Here is a 21528-nt window from a genome sequence, read left to right on the forward strand (position 1 = left end):
TCTTTTGAGGGTTTCGGAAGAAGGAGAATAGAGCTGCTCTTTGGAAATGTAGTATATTTGCAGTGTGTGGGGAATATGTTTGGAGCATAATGCACTGATTTCTTCAGAAAAGTTGAATTGGCAGCTGGCTTGGAAGAAGATTCAATACTTGGCCTCTTTATGGTGCATTGGCTTTTGATGCTTTAAGGGAGTTAGCTTTTTGGAAGTTCAGTGAGAGTGGAGGAATCTTTGTTTTGATATTTCATAGTATTTATTTGTTTTTTTTTTAGTTTTTTCTATTTATTGGTTTTTTTAGTTTTTTCTTTATGATTTTTTTCCCTCAGAATTTTGATGGGAGATGTCTTATTCTCCTCTTTGTATATTCTTCTCTTATTAATGAAATATTTTGTGATGAAAAAAATCTGTAGTTTCTTTTATTTTAAGCTTCATATAAATAGGGTGTGAAAACCATGTAAGAGTTAGGTTTTTGATGAATTTGAATTGAAGTGACAGACTGATTTCCCCCCTTGTATCTCCTCTCTTCTCTTTTCTTCTTCCTCCTTCTTGTTCCCTTCTCTCCTACATTCTCTCTTGGCTACGGATCCTTGATGCTGTCCTGCATCACACTTTTGATTTCTAGTTATGTAGAAAGGGGAGTTTGACTATGGGAAGTCCTAGATAAGCGAGTGATGCAGAGTGATATCATTATACTGAGATGTGTGAGTCATAAATGATGGCAACTTGCATGGAGATGAGTTCTTCTTCTCACATGTAGGACTGCTTCTCGAGTAAAACCACAGTTAATATTGTCAGTGATCATATTTATTACTCTTATTTAGATGCCGTTATTATGGGCCAATAATGGGTGTCATTTGCTAAGTCCAAGTTTATTATTTACAAAGTTCGTTCATGAGTCTGGTTCCTATGTTATTTATGAGGTCTGTTGTGTCTGTAGAAGTCAATCCAGCTGTCATCAGCAATAGTCATTTTCCTAGGCACATTTAATGCCCAATTTTGTCATGTACTTGTATTTATATTGCCCCAGATAATGAAGAGAAGGTACAGAATTTTCCCTTTCCATTTTGACTGACAATTTGATCTGCTAAGAATTTTTCTGTGATCTGGAAGTGTGCGTTAAGGATCCACCCTGTGGTTCCTTCCATAGTCTAGACAATGGCACTCCCATGTGAGAGGATCTGTCTTTTGCTACCATATCTCCCTGTAATTATCTTAATTTGTGCAGTCAATTTCCTCCATGCATGATGCATCATCTTGTAAGAGTAATACGGCTCCCTAACGATAAGCAGGCCCCCTTTCATGCTTCCAATCTCCTTCCCACTCTCTTGATCACTGGGAATATGGGGTTAACCCCAAATGAAAACCTAGATATGATGAAGGCCTAGCCAATGCAGCACAACCAGCAAGAGCGTTGAAACTTTTTAAGTCGCTATGAACCAAATGAGTGCAGCCCTGCCCTGGATTCATTGATCTTCAACCTCAAAATATTTTAAAAATTTTGAAAATCCCCAAATTATCCTTGAGGGAAAAAAATATGTTATCATCCACGAACTGAAGATAGGACATCTCAACCTAAAGGGAAGCCCAGTCCATGAAGCTCCTGCATCCCTCCAAATCAGTAATCCTCTGATCACCCCTAAACCCCGAGCATGCGAAAAATCAACCTGTTTAGCCCATCAACCATGAGAATTAAAAAACAAGGGAGACGAGGGATCTTGTTGCCTTAACCTCTAAGAAGCCCTAGACCATTCATTAGGATGCCCATTTACAATCACCATCTTATTTCTTGAACTTAAACATACTTTTATCCATTTCCTCCACATTGCTGAAGCCCATCTTACCCATCAAGCAATGCGGGTCCTCATGGTTTTATGATGGCATTTTTGTTCAAGATATTTGGGAGGTTTTGCAGGAAGATATTATGAGGTTTTTTGGGGAATGCCCTCATAATGGGGTGGTAGGAAATAGTGTGAATTGGGGCTTTCTGCATATTAGGGAGTTAAAAATGTGTGTTTCTCCTGTTATTGATTTCATTGCCACTAAGAAGAGTTTGGGTGCAAACAGAGCATTTGGTGTTTTAAACATAAATATTGATGTAGTTGCAGAATATACTTTCTTGGCTACCCAACTAAGTTTAATGTTAGACAGTATTCATTCTATAGAAGCAACAGAGACTGGTTGTGAAAAGGGATTTTTCGGAGGGTGAAACTTTTTTCTGATGAAGGACAATTTGTGTATAAGAGAGCAGTGTTACACTCTTGCTTGTTTGGTTGGCATAGGGATTTTTTTTTTTCATTATATTTTAGATTGGTGCACTTAATTCCTAATTTTTCCACACACAGCCGGTCCCAAGCCCGGATTAAGGAGGAGGGTTGCGTTAGGTAGCTGATAGCCAGCGTAAAATTTGTCAGATCACTATGATATGAATCCTTACCGAATATTTGCTGGGGCGTCCCCTACGAGCGATGCGTTGCACTTGAACCACCTGGGTGTAGCGAAAAGTGGGCGAGGGTGGGCTAGGTCGTCGCCTTGAAGCGATGTGCCGTGTCGGTGCCCGAGTACGGTGTCAAATATGCAAGGGTTCCTGCATCATTCTGGACATGGGCAGGTAAAGACGTTAGTTCAGGAAACTAGGATTAGATTAGCAACTTGGAATATAGGGACACTTACGGGTAAAAGCATGGAAATTGTGGATACAATGATTAGAAGAAGAATTAATATAATTTGCCTTCAAGAAACTAAGTGGGTGGGGGAGAAAGCTAGAGAAATCGATAAATCAGGATTTAAACTTTGGTACACTGGAAAAGAAAAACATAAGAATGGAGTAGACATTATTATAGACAAAAACTTAAAAGATAGCGTTGTGGATGTAACTAGAGTAAGGGATAGAATTATAAAAATCAAGATGGTATTAGGACAAGAGATAATAAATATCATTAGTGCTTATGCTCCTCAAGTTGGCTTAGCAGAAAATCTTAAGAGACAATTTTGGGAAGATATGGATAATATTATACAAGGCATATCAGGGACGGAGAAAATATTTATAGGAGGAGATCTGAATGGACACGTTGGAAGAGATAATAAAAATTATGAGAGAATACATAGAGGATATGGACATGGAGACAAAAATGAGTCTGGGGAGATGATCTTAGACTTTGCTATGTCATATGATTTTAGTATAATGAATACTTGCTTTAAGAAGAGAGAAGAACACTTAATAACCTTTAAAAGTGGACAAAAGTCAAATAGATTTTTTTTTAACTAGGAGGGTAGATCGTTTATCATGCAAGGATTGTAAAGTTATTCCAGGTGAAAGCCTAACCACACAACATAGAGTCTTAGTGTTAGATATATGTATTAAAAAATGGAAGGAAATGATAAAATAAACCAGTGTAGGAGAACTAGATGGTGGAACCTAAAAGGAGAAAATATAATAAAATTTACAAATAAAATGATCAAAGATGGGGATTGGACCTTAGAGGATGGGATAGATACAAATACTCTTTGGAATAGATTAGCTAGCTCTATTAAAAAGATAGCAAAAGAGATTTTAGGTGAATCAAGGGGAAGATTCTCGAATAGCAAAGAAAGTTGGTGGTGGGATAAAGATGTACAAAAAATCATAAAGACAAAAAGAATTTGGTATAAAACGTGGCAAAAATGTAGAAATAGAGATGACTTTGAAAAATATAAGGAGGCAAGAAAAGATGCAAAAAGGGCTGTTAGTGAAGCTAAATATAGATCATTTAATAGTTTGTATGATAGATTAGGTATAAAAGAAGGGGAAAGAGATATATTTAAACTTGCTAAAGCTAGAGAAAGGAAGAGCAAGGACTTAGGAAATGTAAAATGCATAAAAAGTGAGGATGATATTGTCTTGGTTAAGGATGAAGATATTAAAGAAAGATGGCGAAGTTACTTTAGTAAGTTGTTTAACGAAAACCAAATAGAAGGCTTAAACTTAGAATTGTCAAATAAGGAAAAGACTAAAATTATAAGATTTATTCGCAAAATTAGAGTTAACGAAGTTAAGTTTGCACTAAAAAAGATGAAAAATGGGAAAGCCATGGGACCAGATAACATCCCAATTGAAGTTTGGAAATGCTTGGGTGATAACGGAATTATATGGTTAAATAATTTATTTAATACAATTGTAAAAACTAAGAAAATGCCAAATGAATGGAGGAAAAACACTTTAATACCTATATACAAAAATAAAGGAGATATTCAAAATTGTAATAACTATCGTGGAATTAAACTTATCAGTCATACGATGAAACTATGGGAAAGAGTAGTTGAACAAAAATTAAGGTTAGAAACGAAGATCTCAGAAAATCAATTTGGTTTTATGCCTGGAAGATCTACCACAGAAGCTATTTATCTTTTAAGAAGATTAATGGAAAAGTTTAGGGAAAAGAAGAGGGATTTGCATATGATATTTATTGATCTTGAGAAAGCATATGATAAGATACCTAGGGAAGTTCTATGGTGGGTTTAGAAAAAAAGGGTATATGTTGTAGGTATACCGATGTCATTAAGGATATGTACGATGGAGTAATGACTAGTGTAAAGACTATAAATGGAGAAACTAGAGAATTTCCGATTACCATAGGTGTACATCAAGGATCTGCTTTGAGTCCTTACCCTTTTGCTTTAGTGATGGACCAATTGACTAAGAGTATTCAAAAGGAGGTTCCATGGTGTATGTTGTTTGCAGATGATATTGTATTAATTGACGAAACTAGGGATGGAGTAGAGGCTGAGTTAGAATTATGGAGAGAAGCTTTGGAATCTAGAGGCTTTAGGATAAGGAGAAATAAAATAGAATATATGAAATGTAATTTTAGTAATGATAGGAGGAATATTGGAGACAAAGTTAAACTTGATGATGAAGAAATAAATAGCACTTGTAGATTTCGATACCTTGGTTCTATTATGCAAGCTGAAGGAGAAATTGAAGATGATATAATGCATAGAGTTAAAGCAGGTTGGGTAAAATGGAGAAGTGCTTCAAGTGTGCTATGTGATCGTAGAATACCCTTAAAATTGAAAGGGAAGTTTTATAGGACAGCTATAAGACTAGCTATGCGAATGTTGGGCGACGAAGAAACATAATATCGAAAAAAGTAAAAGTTGCCAGGATGAGGATGCTTAGATGGATGAGTGGTATAACATTGAAAGATAAATTAAGGAATGAGCATATTCATGGTAAGTTAGGTGTAGCTCCTATAGAAGATAAGATAAGGGAGGGACGACTTAGATGGTATGGACACTTGCAACGTAGGCCTTATAGTGCACCTGTGAGGAAGAGTGACTTAGTTATTGTGGGGGGTAGTAGAAGGGGTAGGGGTAGACCTAAAATAACTTGGGAGGAGATAGTGAGTAAAAATTTAATATCCTTGAATCTATCAAAAGAAATGGTCCATGATCGCATAAATTGACGGAAAATGATTCATATAGCCGACCCCACTTAGTGGGACTAAGGCTTGGTTTTGTTGTTGTTGTTGTATATTTTAGATTGGTGAATCTAAAGGCTAATTGGATATAAATTTTCCACCCACCTTGCAGTCTGCTGGCTTTGCATTTGTTATACTTTGTGGTTTGTTTAAGTTGGACTTAGAACATTATTTTGTTGGCGCAGTGGCATTGTGTTAGGTTCACTGTTTTCGATAGATGTGTTAAGTTTACTGTTGCAATGAACATATTATAAAATCTCTAACCTACTTCTCATGCAATTTTGTCTTGTGTTTTATCTTTATTTATTTATTTATTTTTCATTTTTAGCATACTGTTAAAAACTTAAAATGCATCTTGTGCCACATTCGCTTTTTAGCAAGTGATGAGGATGCATTTTGGTATATTTCTTTGAAAACTGAAAGAACTGTCATTATTAGGGATGCAAGTCTGGCATACAAGGCTGAAGCTTTGGAATTACAAAGGCAGCTAAGGCATCTGCAATCTCAATTTGATATGCTCACTGGCCAGGCTTCAGCTTTGATTCAAGGAAGAAGGGCACGAGTTGCAGGAACCTCTGCTGTCAATGGGCAACTTACTTCTATCGACGATAGCCTTTCAGCAAGAAATTTAGAGGTACATGAGTACAAGATGCTTAATTAACTCAAATTTTTCTTTTTAGTTTTACTTTGACAGCCGTAGGCTTCATAAACTATTTCCTGGGAAAATTCCTATCCTGTTTGGGAAATGGTTATTGGTGTTTCTTGGCAAGGTTTAGAAATGCAAGATAGCATGCAACGGAGCCCACAAACTTTTTGAGAAATAAATCAAATCCAACATAGCAACAAACGTTCCAATTGAGTGCTAATTCCAGCTTTACCCAGCATAAAGCAGAAATACCCTGCGGCAATTTTTGGGCTTTTTGCCCAAAGGGGCCAATATCCCTACTTGTAGTCCCACAACATTTCAAAACATAACATCCAATTTTTTTTTATCTTTGTAGAGCCTTTTTTGTCTGAAGCTTTTGATAACTAATAATTAGAGTATATGTACATTTCATATCAAAGTTCCTTCTGTTTGTACAAGCAATTAGTATGTGCAATAATCATTTTATTGCACTGTAAACTCAAATCTGGCTGTACTTGCTTCAAAACATAATACATAGTAAAAATGAGGTTTTGAAATAATTTTGCAAAAAAAAAAAACATGGAAACATCAGAGGTCAGCTCATTCCCGTCATCCGAAGTTAGTTCTTATGGGAAATTTAGTAACACTTCTTCAATATTTATCAAGAAAACAATTATGCATCTAGTTCTATAGATATTTTGCTAAAGGGATTAAAATAGAAATGTTTAGTACTTGCCTACATTTAATTTCTTTCTTCAATTCATAACTGGTAAATGAAGATTAAGGCTGCCTACTTCTATGATCAGCTTTTCAAAGCTTTGCGAGTTTTCCTTGATTTTATGCATTCTTATATTTTTTTCCTGAAATTTTTGGAGAGCTTTCTCTTGTCTCTTACATCTCTTTCTATTTTCTCTTCCTTCGCCATCTAGAAGTTAGGTTTTCCGTGATAGACCTGGGTGTTTTCTGTAAATAACAGAAATATATAAAATTGCTGGAAAAGAGTTAAGAGGTGCTGCAAGTGTGCTGAAAGTGTATCTTTCCTAATTTCCAAGTGTCCATCCTTTTAGTTTTATTTATCATGGCCCATCTCTATATTCTATTTTAAATTTGTTTTTCCTTGGTGCCATCCATCCCTCTCCTGCCTCAATTAAATTATTGCACTCTTGTGTTTTTTGGTTTAATGAGTAATTGAGTATTCTTCAAGAAAATGTGTACTTATGCTTAGAATAAATTATTCGACTGATATGGAGAAGAATCTCCTCCAATTCAGATAATTGAGAAGAAATCATTGTGGGGGGGGTTCCATTCTTGTGGAAGATAAATCTCAATTTATAAATTTACTATTTTGGTGGCAAGATGGGTATGCAACTGTGTATCCTTGGTATTCTTAAGATTTAATTGTTGTGTTTGTTACACAGTTTTGGGTCACAACAAAGTGAAATAGTTAGGTAGATTCTTGGAGTTGAGGTTATGCTTGATTGGAAAGGCTTATTCTATCGTCATCCCTGGGTTTCATGGGGTGAACACTTCACACTGAGTGTGAGCCATGCAGCATTAGTTATATTACACAAACTTAACTATTCTGTCCAAAGTAAAATGCAAACTCACCAAATGAACATTTCGCAAGTATTGAATACAAAATATGCAATAATCTGTGGACAAGGATGAAGTAAACAGGATAGTTGAGCAGAAAAAAAAAAAAGCAACATAATTTATTTTATTACACTTGTATAGACAATGTGTGTTTCTCAAGGGAAGCAAGTAGGCTATACACATTGCTAGTGAGTTTTATAATGATTGATGAACACTCACTCTCTCTTACAATGTGCAAATCCTACTTTAGCACAAGGAAACATCACTATGACGCAAGAAACATACTCCCTTTTTTCTTTGAGGCATTAATCTAAAGAATAGATCCTAAATTACTATTTACACGATGGTTACCCACCCAAAGAGCACAGAACTAGTAGTTATAGGCAAGCATAAGGCTTTGAGCAAACTTGGCTCGTCACATTCTCTTCCAGTTATGTTGTCGACGACCTTGTAGATGTTGATAACAAGTACTCTTCAACTTGTCCATTAATTGATGCATGTCTTTTGCTAACATCCGACTAATTTCTTCATCTTTGAGGTCCTTACACTTCACTAAGAATTTATGCTGCTGTGACTTTGATGATGTAAAATCTCCATCCGCAAGCATCTCTTCAAATTCTCTTGTTAGGTTGTGTGTTTTTCAATAGGGGTAGATCTTTAATGTCAATGTTGACTGACTTGAGGTAGCTAATGTGAAACATCTTTTAGGATGCAACATAGTTAGACGAGCCACTCTCCTTGGGCATAGGTAAAGTTCATCCAACATAGTTAGACATTTTGTGGCAGTCTATGCAACATGCAAGTCTTGAGCTCTTTGTTGATGAAATTTAACCCTTGCCTATGGTTTCAAACCTTCAGGGAAGCAGAATAGCTTCTCTTTCTTTGTCATGTCCCGAATACCCAAATTGAAAGAAGAGAACTGCTTCATGTATTCTCTTATTGTCTTGGTATATTTTAGATCTTGTGAGTTGCATTGAACATCGTACTCAACATTCTCAGGAAAGAATTAGACATTGAGCTCTCCAATCTCTCCAAGCATCATTCATGCACCAACCATTCTTGAATTTCATTGTGCTTAGTAAGACGCCATGATTTGGCATCCCACTGAAGTGCATTGTAGCCATGGATATTTTTGCCTCCTTTGAGTTGGCCTTAGCTGCCCAAAAGTACTGTACGATGTCAAATAAGTTCTTTGACTCTTTTGTATCATGGGCACCATTGAGCGTTTGTGGTTTGGATACCCTTGCTCTGCCATATTCTACAGTTTTTACCAATGTAGAAATGGCATTTTTGAAAGCGCGAACCAAAAGGTTCTCCTTGGCAGTAAGCTCCCCCAATTGATGTTGTTGAGTGCAGGAGTCTTCCAAATTTTTTTTAATGGAACCTTGTTTTTGGGATTCTTCCGATACATTAATGCAGTCTGTATGTTGAGCCACCTCTATGGTCGCCTGGTTGATAATCTCAACAGGCGATTCTAGTCTCTTCATATTGATGTGCATCATGGTTCACTTTCTAGTGGTTCACACAATCCTAAGGCAACCGAATCACAAAGCAATAAACCAATCTTTGATATAATCACAGGTTGAACGCTTCACATCATATGAAGGACGCTAGTTGTAGCACTCAAAGCTTAACAAGTCAGCCAAATGTAAACTGAAAACTTGTAAGATGAATGTTCACAAACATCAAATACAAGTATGTTGTAAGTGGTAAGCAAGCATGAAGTAAACACGAGAGACAAGTAGGAAACAACAAAGTAATGCAACTTATCCTATTACACCTTCGTAGGCAATGTGTGTTTGGCGAGGTTTGCAAGTGGGTTAAACACCTTTACAATAGGAGGTGAGTTTTACAATGATTGATGAACTAACCCTCATAGATCTTTCTTTGCAAATCTAAATCTGGCACGAGGAAACATCACTATGACCAAGGAGTCATACTTTACTTTTTTCTGCAAGGCATTAGCCTACTTGAAGAATAAACCCTACTCCCTACATTGCTATTGCATGAAGGTTACCCACCCAGTGTGCACAAAGACAAGTGGTCATATGCGAGCATAATGCCCTAAACATGCTTGGGTCAGGACAGTAGGGCTTTTGATGGGGAGTGATGGCAATAGTTCACTGAGTTGTTGCAGTCAATGGTAAGTACTCGGAGGTGTAGCAATTCTCGAGATAGGATCATGTTTTGGTCCCTAGATATCTTAGCTTCCCCATGTTGGAATATTGGGAAGGTTAGGCGAAGCAATCCACAAGGGTAATATGAGGTGTAGCAATTGTAGTAGTTCAGTGTTAATATGTGGTGGAGTTGCTGCGGCTGAGGGTTCAAAGGGTCTTGGGGCTGCTAAGATCTGTGGGAGGAAGGGGATGGCTGGCTGGCTACACAGAGGCCCAAGAATGGTGTGGGCTTGGAGTGAGATGGACCAAGGGTATCAAGTTGCATTTGGGCCAATTATTAAACATTAAAGAGTTTGATTCTGTTAAGTCTGTTGGTTACCCGTGGTTCCTATTAGTGGCATTGCTCAATGTTCGAGTCATGTTTTAGAGCCAAATTTAGGACCCCAAATATCACTGATGGTCAGATAGTAATTAGCCATTTAAAACATGATAAGGATTATAGGAATCATGCTTTAGAGCCTTATTATAGGGTTGCAAAGATTAGTGATGGTCCCGACTGCAGAGAATCCTATTCAGCATATTCTAAGGCAGAAGGAATTTGGGTTTTACTAGTATGAGTGGGTTGCCGGTGGGCGGAGAGAGATCCAGGCCTTGTTTGCATGAGTCAGGTGATATTCTAGATGAAACTCTTGTTTCTCATACCCCCCTGGTGGGTGGGTGGGTGTGCTTGATTCATTTGATTTAGGTGGTGAATCTCGTATGTGGCACTCAAAGGTCTGGAATTTTATTTCCTATTTTCATGGAAGATACTGTGTAAAGAACAGGATGGCCAGTAAGATATTGTTCAAACCATAGTTTTCAAACTCGGACTAGACCAGACGGTCTGACTGGGTTCAACCGGAATTGCTCACTAGTCCAGTCCAGCTGGTCTACTGAAATCAGATTTGATACGAAACGGTATTGACCCGACTGAGCCAGTTTGAACTGGATGAAACCGGCCTGAACCTGAGTTGTAGGCAAGACAAACCGCCCCTTGCCCTTAACAAGAAAACAAAACATGCTGAATGCAAGGTCCCTGGGAATTGATCCTAGGACCTACTGCCTGCATATGTCAAATGCAAATACCACCACGCCCACTTCCATTTGTGTTTACTCATACAATAATATTATATATAATAACAACAATGCACACAAGGTCACTATAATTTTCAGACATTATTGTGTTTTTAACTAAAACATTTAAGAATATTAAATATAAATTTTAAATAATATTTTTACAAAAATAAGAAAAGTAGTTGAAAGTTTAAAATTTTTTTAGATGGCATTTAGAATTTATTTTTCATTTTTTCTTTAGCCTATTTATATATATAATGTTAAACTAACATTTATAAAATATTTTATATGAAATTAGTGTAATTTAATTTTTACAAGAACATTATACATATAATATTTGTACACAAACAGGCAAAATATATATTAATTTATATTTATATCATGCTGGCGTCACTGGTTCAACCATTGGGTTGACCCACCGGTCCGACCCGTCTGACCAACCCAGGGGCTTTACTGGGTTGGTTACCACTCCAGGTTTTATAATTGTAACCATGGTTCAGACTAGAGATTGTATTTTGCCTATACGCATTTTTCCAGTGATAGAGATAAATGAAAAGAATATCGAAGCTCAAAAAATGGTGGATCAGATGGGACTGCGGTTGTCTGAACCAGCAGGTCAAGTTGTTCGTTTGGATTGAGGCAAAAGAAAGGAAAATAGAAGGAGCTTGCTAATGTGAATTGCTTGATTAATTATGACGGGGAAGGTTTGAAGGGGGTTTTTCTGGGTTAGATAGAGTTTTTGACTTTTTTTTCTTTCCAATAATTTTTAAAATTTTCTTTTCTGTTCCTGTTTTGCGAGGACTTCTGGTTCTCTAAATACTAGTAATCCTCTCTCTCTCTCTCTCTCTCTCTCTCTCTCTCAATCTAATTCTTTCGTTTTCTTAAAAAAAAAAAACATAAACTGATAAAGACAGAGAGATAACTGCACAAAGTAATGCAATTTAATTGGTTTAATCATAAATTTAGTGGTGGGTTTATCACATTTCTGGTGCGAAAATTTTTTAGAAGATTTTGAATTGTTTCATTGTAACTTAGATGAATGCAGTTTTGGGAAGGATTGCTTCTGCCGCAGAGGAGTTGGCTCATTATCATTCAGGGGATGGTATGGTGCTACTTTTTCTTAAATTTCTTAATGAAGCCTTTCACTTGCATTTTTTGTACATTCATTCTTTGCAAAACTGTTTAGTTAATTGGGATGTATAGCTTATGTATGATAAAATTGTTGGTTCATTTTACTTTAAATAGCTGAAAAATGTTAGCTGATGCCCTCTAATGCTTCTAAAGATGTTTTGGCTTTGCGTTTTCAAAATTTGGATGAACATGGTAAAGTGTAATTATACTTGGTCATAGATGGGGAGGGTTCCGTTCGGGTTCTTGTACTCCATTAATCTATAACCAGCCTTTTTTATTGTTATTGTTTGGAAGCTACACGTTTGATTTTTTGTTTTTAAAAATTTCTGTTTTTACACAATAACTTAGTTTAATGTATATGTGTTGATCTCTTAAGTTGGGTTTGAAGTGACTGTAAGTTTGCCAGTTTGAGCTGGGGAAACCTGACATAACCCTGCCTGATTTCTGCTTATTTTTAGCCGTGCTGTGCTGATCTTGATTCCAAACTTAATAACCTCTTAACCTTGATTTGGTATTTATGTTGCATATGCTTTACGAGATGGAATATGGTTGGAACAGAATAGCTACTTGCGGAGGAATATAGCAAATTAGTTTGTGTCGATCTGGCAAATGGCCATGTAAGAGTTGATGCTACTCCATCCAAAATAGAATAGACAAAGAATTACACCAACTTTTGCATGGTCGTTTGCCTTAGAATGACAATTTTTTTCTTGTTTACTTGAACAAATTCCATTTTCCATTTTGCGAAACCAGATGCAACCTTTAGCATTCTCTACAACAATTAGGAGATTGTACAACTGATTCCAGCTTAAAAGGGGGAATATCATTTTTGTTTTCTATTTTCAGTTTGCATTGATGTTCACAAACATGTTATGACTTTCTTTGTCACTTTTCGCAAACTAAAAATAAGATTTTATGGTTTTTAGTTATCAGAGCAACTATTTCTATAGTACTTGAATATTATTAGTTGACTTCTGTGGATAAAATCATCCATTCTATAAAATTTTAATTAAAATTAAAAAAAAAGTGACCATGTGAACTTAAAATATAATTAAAATAAAGCATGTATAAAATTTCTAAAAATTTGAAAAAAACAATAAGTCATTCAAAAAATCATTTTTTAATCATTTTTCTGTTGTCGTGTACAATAAGATTGTTCTTGAAGCACTAAAAAATGAGTTTAAAAAATAATAAGTACATAACATTATTATAATTAATTTCTATTTTTTATTATAATATTTTCTATTTGTATTGTTTTGCATTTTTATTATTTTTAATCATATTTTTCTTATTGTTATTTAATTCATGGAGAAGGATGAACATTAATTCAATTAGGTTTTTAATTTGTTTTAGTTTGAAAATCGAAACAAGTTGCTAGGTTTAAGTTTTTGTTTCCTTAAGTTTTGACAATGATAACAATTGGCCCCTTAAAAGCAAGTCTTTAAAATATGTTGTGCCTTTTTAGCTATTACATTTTTCTAATTTAAATTTATCATTTTGGCAAGTGCAGAGGATGGCATCTACTTAGCTTACTCTGATTTCCACCCATACATGCTTGGAGATTCATCTTGTATAAAGGAGTTGAATCAGTGGTTTGTTAAGCAGCTTGACACGGTATGCAAATACAAAACTGCTATTTTATTTTTGATTAGAGTAATGCTTATTTTATATCCTATGTGTTGCGTTGTTGTTGTTATCATCGCCATTATTATCATAATAATAATTATTATTAAGAAAAAGGCATCCGCAGGCCACAAGGCTTCTTGCTTTGCTAGGGTAGGGGGAGGGTGGTACAGTGTTCACAGCCTTACCCTTGCTTTTATCAGAGAGGCTGTTTCCTTGTATTTGAACCCGTGATCAACTGGGTCTCAAAGGAGCAACTTTACCGTTGATCCAATTCCCGCCCTCTTCATAATAGTAATTATATTATTATTTTATTATCATTAATTTTTTGATTGAAAATGGGAATTTATCAGAACAGAATGGAAAAGGTACAGTTCAGAGGACAAAACATCCTCAATTAGAAAAGGAAAGCATATGTAAAATGCAATCATTGAAATAGTCTTCTAGTTGTGCTTAACTTTTTTCAAAGCAAATGCCCTCAAAACAGCGCACACTAAAAGCCCAAAGAAAAGCCAATTACCATACCCTATTCCGAAGTAAAGGTGGAGATGATCTCTTGCCATAGAAGATACAAGCATTCTGCTCCATCCTTAGCCCACCATAAAACAGCAAGCAAAGTACATCTGTGCAGTCTACCAGCATCCTTACTCTTGCTAAATTCTATAAAAGTGATACTTAAAAGCTCCTCAACTGACTTCACACATGCCCAAACCTCTCCAGATAATCCAAGAACTGTTTCCTTCATGTCCCAAGTGAATGAGCAGTGGAAAATCAAATGTGGGATGCAGTCTCTGTACAGCAACCACATAAAAAGCACTCATTAAGGGACTGGGCCTTAGAAGGCTTCCTAGCCTGTCTCAGAATGTTGGTGTTTACTTTATCAAGGGCTACCAACCAAAACAAATGCTTTAATCTCAGAGAAGGAACTTTAGCCTCCCAATGACAATGATGAAGAAGAAAAAACACAGTTGACCTAATGAGGTGACTGAAAAAGGACTTACAAGAATATCCATCCAAGATTCCTACTCCCCCGCCATCTCATCCCTCCTGGTAGAGATGTGACAACCCTTCAACACAAGAAGCAAAGAAGCAAGCATTCAAATCCCTTCTGAAGTGAAAATCCCAATAAATAGAATCACCCTTCTGGACTAGAATGGAGAAATTACAGTATTATGGAGGGAATAAAGACAACGACGAGCAAAGATAAATGATGAAGCAGAATTCCCCACCCAAAAATTGACAGAAAACTAATACGATCACCAATTCCCAATTTAAACTTGGTAGGAGGAAGAAGCAGTGGGTAAACCCACGAAATGAACCTCCAAGAACTCACAGAAGAATGTCTAAGAGTCATATTAGCATCCCGACATTCACATGCAAGCAAGATTTATTTCTTGCGACTTCGTGCCAAAGGGTGTTTACCTCTAAGGGAAAACGCTACAACCCATTACCTATAAGAGCAATGTTTTTAGACACCGAATTTCTGAGACCCAAGTCTCCTCCTCCATTGACCTACACACAGCCTCCCATCTAACCAAGTGATCCCTTCTCTCACCCACCACTCATAATCCTCTCAAGCTTTTTAAGTACCCACTAGGAATCTTGAACAGAGACAGATGATACAAAGAAGTAGTTGAATGCTAGTCTGAATGAGAATGATATGGCGACCTAAAGAGTGAAAGCTTTCCACCCATCCAGCTGCTTAGTCACATTACAAACCAAAGGATCCCGAAAAGTTAACCAACAAGACTTCCCTCTCAAAGGTATTCCTAAGTAAATCAAAAGCCTAAAATACCACACAGTTAAGGAAGTCAACTCCAAAACCCTATTAGAACTAACATTAACGGTTCAACTCCACTCTTTCCCATGTTAATTCCTAGACCATAATCCCTCTAAAAAATTTGTAAAATGGTAAGAATATTTGTAGAAGAGTCAGTGCCATCTGCTTAGAAAATAATTGTGTCATTAGCACCCCTACCTTCCTCAATGCCTCTTTTTACACCCCTTTCCACAGCTCTGTCAATCAATCTACTCATCACATCCACCAAAAGAAAAAACAAAAAAGGATAACAGATCCTCTTGTCTAACTGCCGAAAAGACCTAACCCAAGTGTTCCACTCCTTAGCGATAACCATTAACCACTAAAAAATGCATCAAATAAACAACCTGTCATCCATTTTGGTCACCTCTCTCCAAACACTTTCCTACTAAACACCTTTTCTTAGAACTCCCAACTAACACGATCAGATGCCATTTTGAAATCTAACTTAAACACAATACCTTTCTTTTTTTCTATGTTGAACATTTTCCACCACCTCATTAGCTACTAAAATAGCATCCACAATCTGTTTACCCTCCACCTCTTTAGCTACTAAAATAGAATCCGCAAAGCACTAAGGATTCTGGGTACTGAAAACTCAACCTGCCAACTAATACTTTAGCAATGATCTTGTAAAAACTAGATATATTAAGGGGCAGGTATCACTGTCAAAAATTATGAAATTAAATGAGAAACAAAAAAACGAAAGCTAGAAAAAAAAACTAAAAGCCAAAAACTAGCACCTTGTTTGGTTACTTTTTGTAAAACTAAACAATTAAAAACTTAATTGAACAAATGATCATTTTTTTGGTCCTAGAGTCTGATAACAACTAAAAATTTTCAAAAATAATAATTTTTTTTAAAAAAATCTATATTAATGAGAATAGAAATTATTATCATTATTTTAATTATTTATTATATGTCAAAAGAACTTACTTTACAAGTACAATCTTATTGTACATGAACATGACAATTGAAAATAGTAAAAATATTTTTAATGGATTTTATTATTATTTTAAAAATTTAAGAAAATTTATGGAATTTTTATTTTAATTATATTTTAAATTTTAAAGAAAATTTAAGGATTTAATAACTCTTAAGTTACAGGAGAAAAATACTCTCAATTAGGAGAATTGGTGGAAAAGGATTCATGTAGTGGACCTCACCTAATGTAGCATAAGGTTTGTTGTTATTGTTGTTGTTTTAAATTCATGTCATTTTATTTAATTTTAATTGAAAATTATGTATAAAGTGAATGATTTAGTCTTCAAAAGGTAATTTTGGAAAGTAAGTATTTTGTCACTAGGTTGTAAAAACAACTGAAACCAATTGAAGTATTCGGTTAGTTATGATAGGAAGGGTTAAGAAAAAGGAGAGTTTTCTTATTTAGTTATTTATTAGGTTTTTTCCTTTATTTATTCTTTTGTTTATTTTTTTGAAGGCTTTTAGTCCTGTCTCAAGTTGGAATTTCTTTTCTTCTATCTCAATATATTTCTTTTGTTATGATATTTATGTGCGTATGTGTCTGTGTATACATATGTATATTTATATACATATGCTCGTTTCTTGCTCTTAAAGGTAATTTGTTATTTGGTTGTGTTATCCACACATGTTGACCTTTGTTGAAGCCCTGAAGGCCTGTAACATCATTATGACATTAATATATGAAAACTGCTGCTGGCTTGTTAAGTTTGGTTTTGAATGATATCCATACATAGTTAATATTGGTTTAGTATTTCTCCGTTTTGTGTATCAGTTGGTTTATTTATTTCTGATCCTTTTATTACATTTTTAATTAGGGCCCTTTTCGATTAGTTGCTGAAGAAGGCAAAGCTAAATGTTCATGGGTGAGTCTTGATGATATTTCAAATATCTTAGTACGAGGTACTCTCCCTCTCTCTCTCTCTCTCTCTCTCTCTCTCTCTCTCTCTCTCTCTCTCTCCATTTTGCATGCATCATGATCTTTTTCATTTTTTTTTCTTCTAATTTTGGCATAGGATCCTGTTTTGATTTCATTTCCATTATACAGATACTGGTTTCTTGTGTGAACTGCCATCTGTTGCTAGCCCAATGTATCTGAATTGAATATTTGCATCATAAATGATAAATATGAATTGTTAACTTCATGTTTAAATCCTATTCATTGTATATTTGTGACAGTTTTCTTTTTAAAAATTGCGTGCATACTATCTCTCCATAGCAAGAATTTATATCAGTTGTTTGAAGGGGTGATATGAGATGAATAGTTGTTCCCATTTGTTACTTGCTCTTAAGAATTGCGCAATCCTTTATTGTGACGCAAATGAGGTTCAGTCGTTCAGTTGCATTACTTGAGGTAATGCCTGCCATGGATTGAAGCAGTGTTGTGACCAGAAGATTAATTTGAGAAGTGTGATTGTTCTGGTTGATCCTTGGGATGGATTCAAGCTTTAGATCTGAATTTGGTATGTAAAGTAGGTAATTTTGGTACCTTGGGCTACCCTTTGGAGTCGTGCTTTAAACTGGTTTGGGTTTTGGTCATGCTGACTGCTTAGATAAGAGAGGAAACTTGCTGGGAGGGTGAGACAGTTTCTTTTTAAGGGAGGTAGGTTTATGCTCATCCAGAGTACACTCTCCAGTCTACCTACTTGTGTTTTTTCCTTGTTCACCATTTGAGCACCAGTTTCAAACAGGGTAAACAAGCTCCAAAGTCGTTTGGTGATGGTGTTAGGGGGGGGGGGAGGGGGACAAAATTTCACCTCATTAGTTGAAATACTGTTTTCTTGCTAGTAAGAGGCAGCGTTGGGACTTGGGAGTGCATCAACTCAGTTGTTGTAGGGGTTTTGTTGGTGAAGTGGTTGAGATTTGCTGTAGAACAGGAGTGTGGAAGATAGTTATTGTTGCTGTTGACCCCGAAGGATGATTTTGATGATAAGAAAACTTACTTTTGGGAATTGGTGTCTGAGAATACTTCTCTGCTGGCTAAATGGTTCTGAAGGTTTGCCTTGGACGTGAATTCTCTTTGGCACATAGTAACAAGAAGTAAATTTGTCTTGCAAAAATAATGGGTCGGATACTGATTGGGGTTGCAGAAGCTCTTCTGGTAGTCCTCGGAGGTGTTTTCTTCAGGTTTATCCTCTTTTTTCTTTCTTTCACAAAATTTCATTTGTGGAGAGGTAATCTTATTAGGTTATGGGAAGATGTTTGGATTTTTTTTTTTTTTTTTTTGGGGGGGGGGGGGGGGGTGGTGGGGGTGGGGGGCATTATTTTCTTCCTTTGCTGGGCTTGTCTATTTCGCCTTTCTTCCTGTCATAATGATTTGAGTTCCTCTTTTCTTACTGTTAAAATAGATACTCTTTGTTGGGACTTTCATTTTAGGACGGATTTTTTGAAGGGAGTTGAATGATAGAGAGGTGGAAGAGCTGTCTTCTTTATTCATTTTACTGGAGGGCTGTCAGTACGAGTAGGAGCGATGGTAGAGTTTGGTCTTTGGACACTTTGAGGAAATGTTCTTTATTTATTTTATTAGTTTGCTTTTTTTGGATTTTTCCAGAATTTTGATGGGAGAAGTCTTCTTGTTTTTGTAAATTCTCCTCTTATCAATGAAATCCTTTCTTTTGTTATATGTAAACAAATCTTTCTGTTGTCATCTTACTAAGATTGATATGATCATTCCTCTCTATCGAGGTGTATGGGAGGACAAAATTCCTTCCAAGATATAGGCTTTTGTTTGCTTGGTGGCCCTTAATAGAGTTAACAACAACAATCTGCCACGGGGTAAGAGGCCCTCTAAAGCTTGCTCTGTCACCGAATATGTCTCTTATGCATTGAAACAGTTAGGAGGATGTGTCTCACTTGTTTATTCATTGTTCTCACAGTGCCACCCAGTCTTTGCAAAACAACAGTGGAAGGCAAACAGCCTTCGGAGCACTAAACCACCCTGGTCGTCCTCAAAGCACTGAACCATAACTTATACTGACGATTAACAATAACTGAAAAAACAGCTGAAGACAAATAGCCCATCATCCATCTCCTTCATCTAAGACTGAACCTTCCCTCCCTAATGGTGAATTGTTTGGATTCCCTTGTTTCAGAGGGTTTAACTGGCTTGGATGGTACAGCATTTGAACATTTTGCATGCAGAGTCATATATGGTTGATATTTAAAGGCTGATAAGATAATCTGGATGGCAGAAAAACCGACAAAGGGGAGGTAGATTCAATGTGAATTTTTTTTATAAAGATAGTACAAAGGATGATAGTGTTGTCATCCAGGCTAATTTTACTTGGAAAGCTGTTTGGAAAGTGGGGGATCAACAGAAGTGGTATTGTTTACTGGGGGACCAACTTTGGTACTGGTTAACAGGTAATTTTAATGTGATGAAGATGGAGAATCTGTTCATCCTCTCCTTAACTGTTCATGAGCTGAGGAACTTTGGAAGCCAGCACTCTCATGTTTGAGTCTTTCTTGGGTATGAACTTGTTCATTGCCCAAGAATTGTGGGCTTGGCCACGACTCAAATTTGACCCTGGGAGGCATATCTGATGGATTAGTAAAACTGTATTCAATGCTGTTTCCTTTGTTTGATTCAGTTCACAAAGAAATATGGGTTTCTCTCTACTATGATGACCAAATGTGCTATATTGTTTTCATCTGGTGAACATATTTTTTTTTTTCCCATTGATGTTCATATTTTCCTTGGCATTTTCATTTTCATTAAAATTTCAAAAAAACTGTACACATAAGTCCCCTCGCCATTGTTGGACTGAGTGGAGGTATAAAATAGAAGTGCCTTGAAACCTTTCTTATTCCGCTCAAACATAGATGCTTAAAAGTTTAACGTTTTCCTTAACATTTTCATTTTTATTAAAATTTTATGGAACTGGTCACATAATTCCTCCCACCATTGTTGGACTGAGTGGAGGTAGAAAAGAGAGGAGCCTTGAAACCTTTCTTATTCCACGTAGATGCTTAAAAAGCTTATTAGTAGCTGTGAAATGGGTGTACATGCTATTTTAGATCTTGTTGATGGTTTGAATTGTAAGTGATTTGTGCTTGGGTCGGCACCCGCTCAGTGCCCTGCTAATGAGTTTGCTCTGTTTTAATGATCGAAAAAAGAATGCAATGGTTTTATGCATTATGTTGATTTTGCCTGCTGGTATATTGGTTGAGAAATCAGCTATGGTCTTTACCGTGAATTATTTTTTTACATTGCCTGTGAGCAGATCTCTTCTCCTGATTGTATTATCCCCTACATGACATCTCTTTCTGTGGGTTGATAAGATTTTAACCTGTTTTGTTTTATGATGCCAGCAGATTTAGAGAAATCCCATCATCAACGTGTATCTGAATTGCAACGACTTCGCTCTATGTATGCTTGTTGACACCTGTCCTGTAAAATTTCTTCTTTTAGTATTGTTACTCTACCCATGAATTATTTGGTGATTGCATTTGCAAACCTTTGTTGCTGCCTTCTGTTTTGTTTTGTTTCTATTTTCCCACAACTTCTACAGTGTCCGCTTGACCCATGACCTCCTTTGGGATTTTGCCCATGATCCCCTTGCTGTGTTTCTCATTCAAAACACCAGGAGCAGGAGGATTGCTTCTTTAGGGACCAACTTGTTTATTTATTTATTTAAGGTGAGAAGAAGTGACCCATTCTATTTACTACAGGTTTATGGTCAGAAATAGTAAAATGCCCAAAAATTTTATGTAGAGTGTGTGCAACAACACAGGAACCCCAATTACTGATAAGCAACTTAGTGAAGCAAAGTGGGTTATTAACTTATTATCATCAGGAGCAAGGATTCTTTAAGCCCTTAAGCCTACTGTTTAGAAACCACTTAAACCTGGAGGATGCCACTGTAGAACCATGCCTACCCACATCAAGATGCATTTGTTTATGGGCTTGGAGCAATGAAAACTCATGGTGTGAGGTTTTTCAATTTAGCATTACTCTCATCTTCTTATTGCTTTATGTGATGATCTACAATACTGAAACAATTTGATGGATTTAAACCATTCACTTTTGTGTTTTGTCTCTTGAATTGCATTTTAATCTCTAAGATTAGGCTC

At 36.1% G+C, this 21528-nt stretch overlaps 1 protein-coding gene across 2 annotated transcripts in view; it reads left to right on the top strand.

Moving 5' to 3' along the window:
• LOC131145029 (AUGMIN subunit 3) overlaps positions 1-21528 on the top strand; it is a 124906-nt gene that overhangs the window by 17082 nt on the left and 86296 nt on the right. Inside the window, exons 4-8 of one of the 2 annotated variants that reach the window (XM_058094057.1) lie at positions 5892-6087; positions 11937-12003; positions 13543-13646; positions 17274-17358; positions 20767-20824. In XM_058094057.1, the coding sequence (XP_057950040.1) occupies positions 5892-6087; positions 11937-12003; positions 13543-13646; positions 17274-17358; positions 20767-20824 (510 nt within the window). The remainder of the gene's footprint in view (positions 1-5891; positions 6088-11936; positions 12004-13542; positions 13647-17273; positions 17359-20766; positions 20825-21528) is intronic. The other variant, XM_058094058.1, reaches the window with a different exon arrangement.

Source organism: Malania oleifera, chromosome 12, assembly GCF_029873635.1.
Source record: "Malania oleifera isolate guangnan ecotype guangnan chromosome 12, ASM2987363v1, whole genome shotgun sequence".
In the NCBI taxonomy this organism is placed as follows: Eukaryota; Viridiplantae; Streptophyta; class Magnoliopsida; order Santalales; family Ximeniaceae; genus Malania; species Malania oleifera.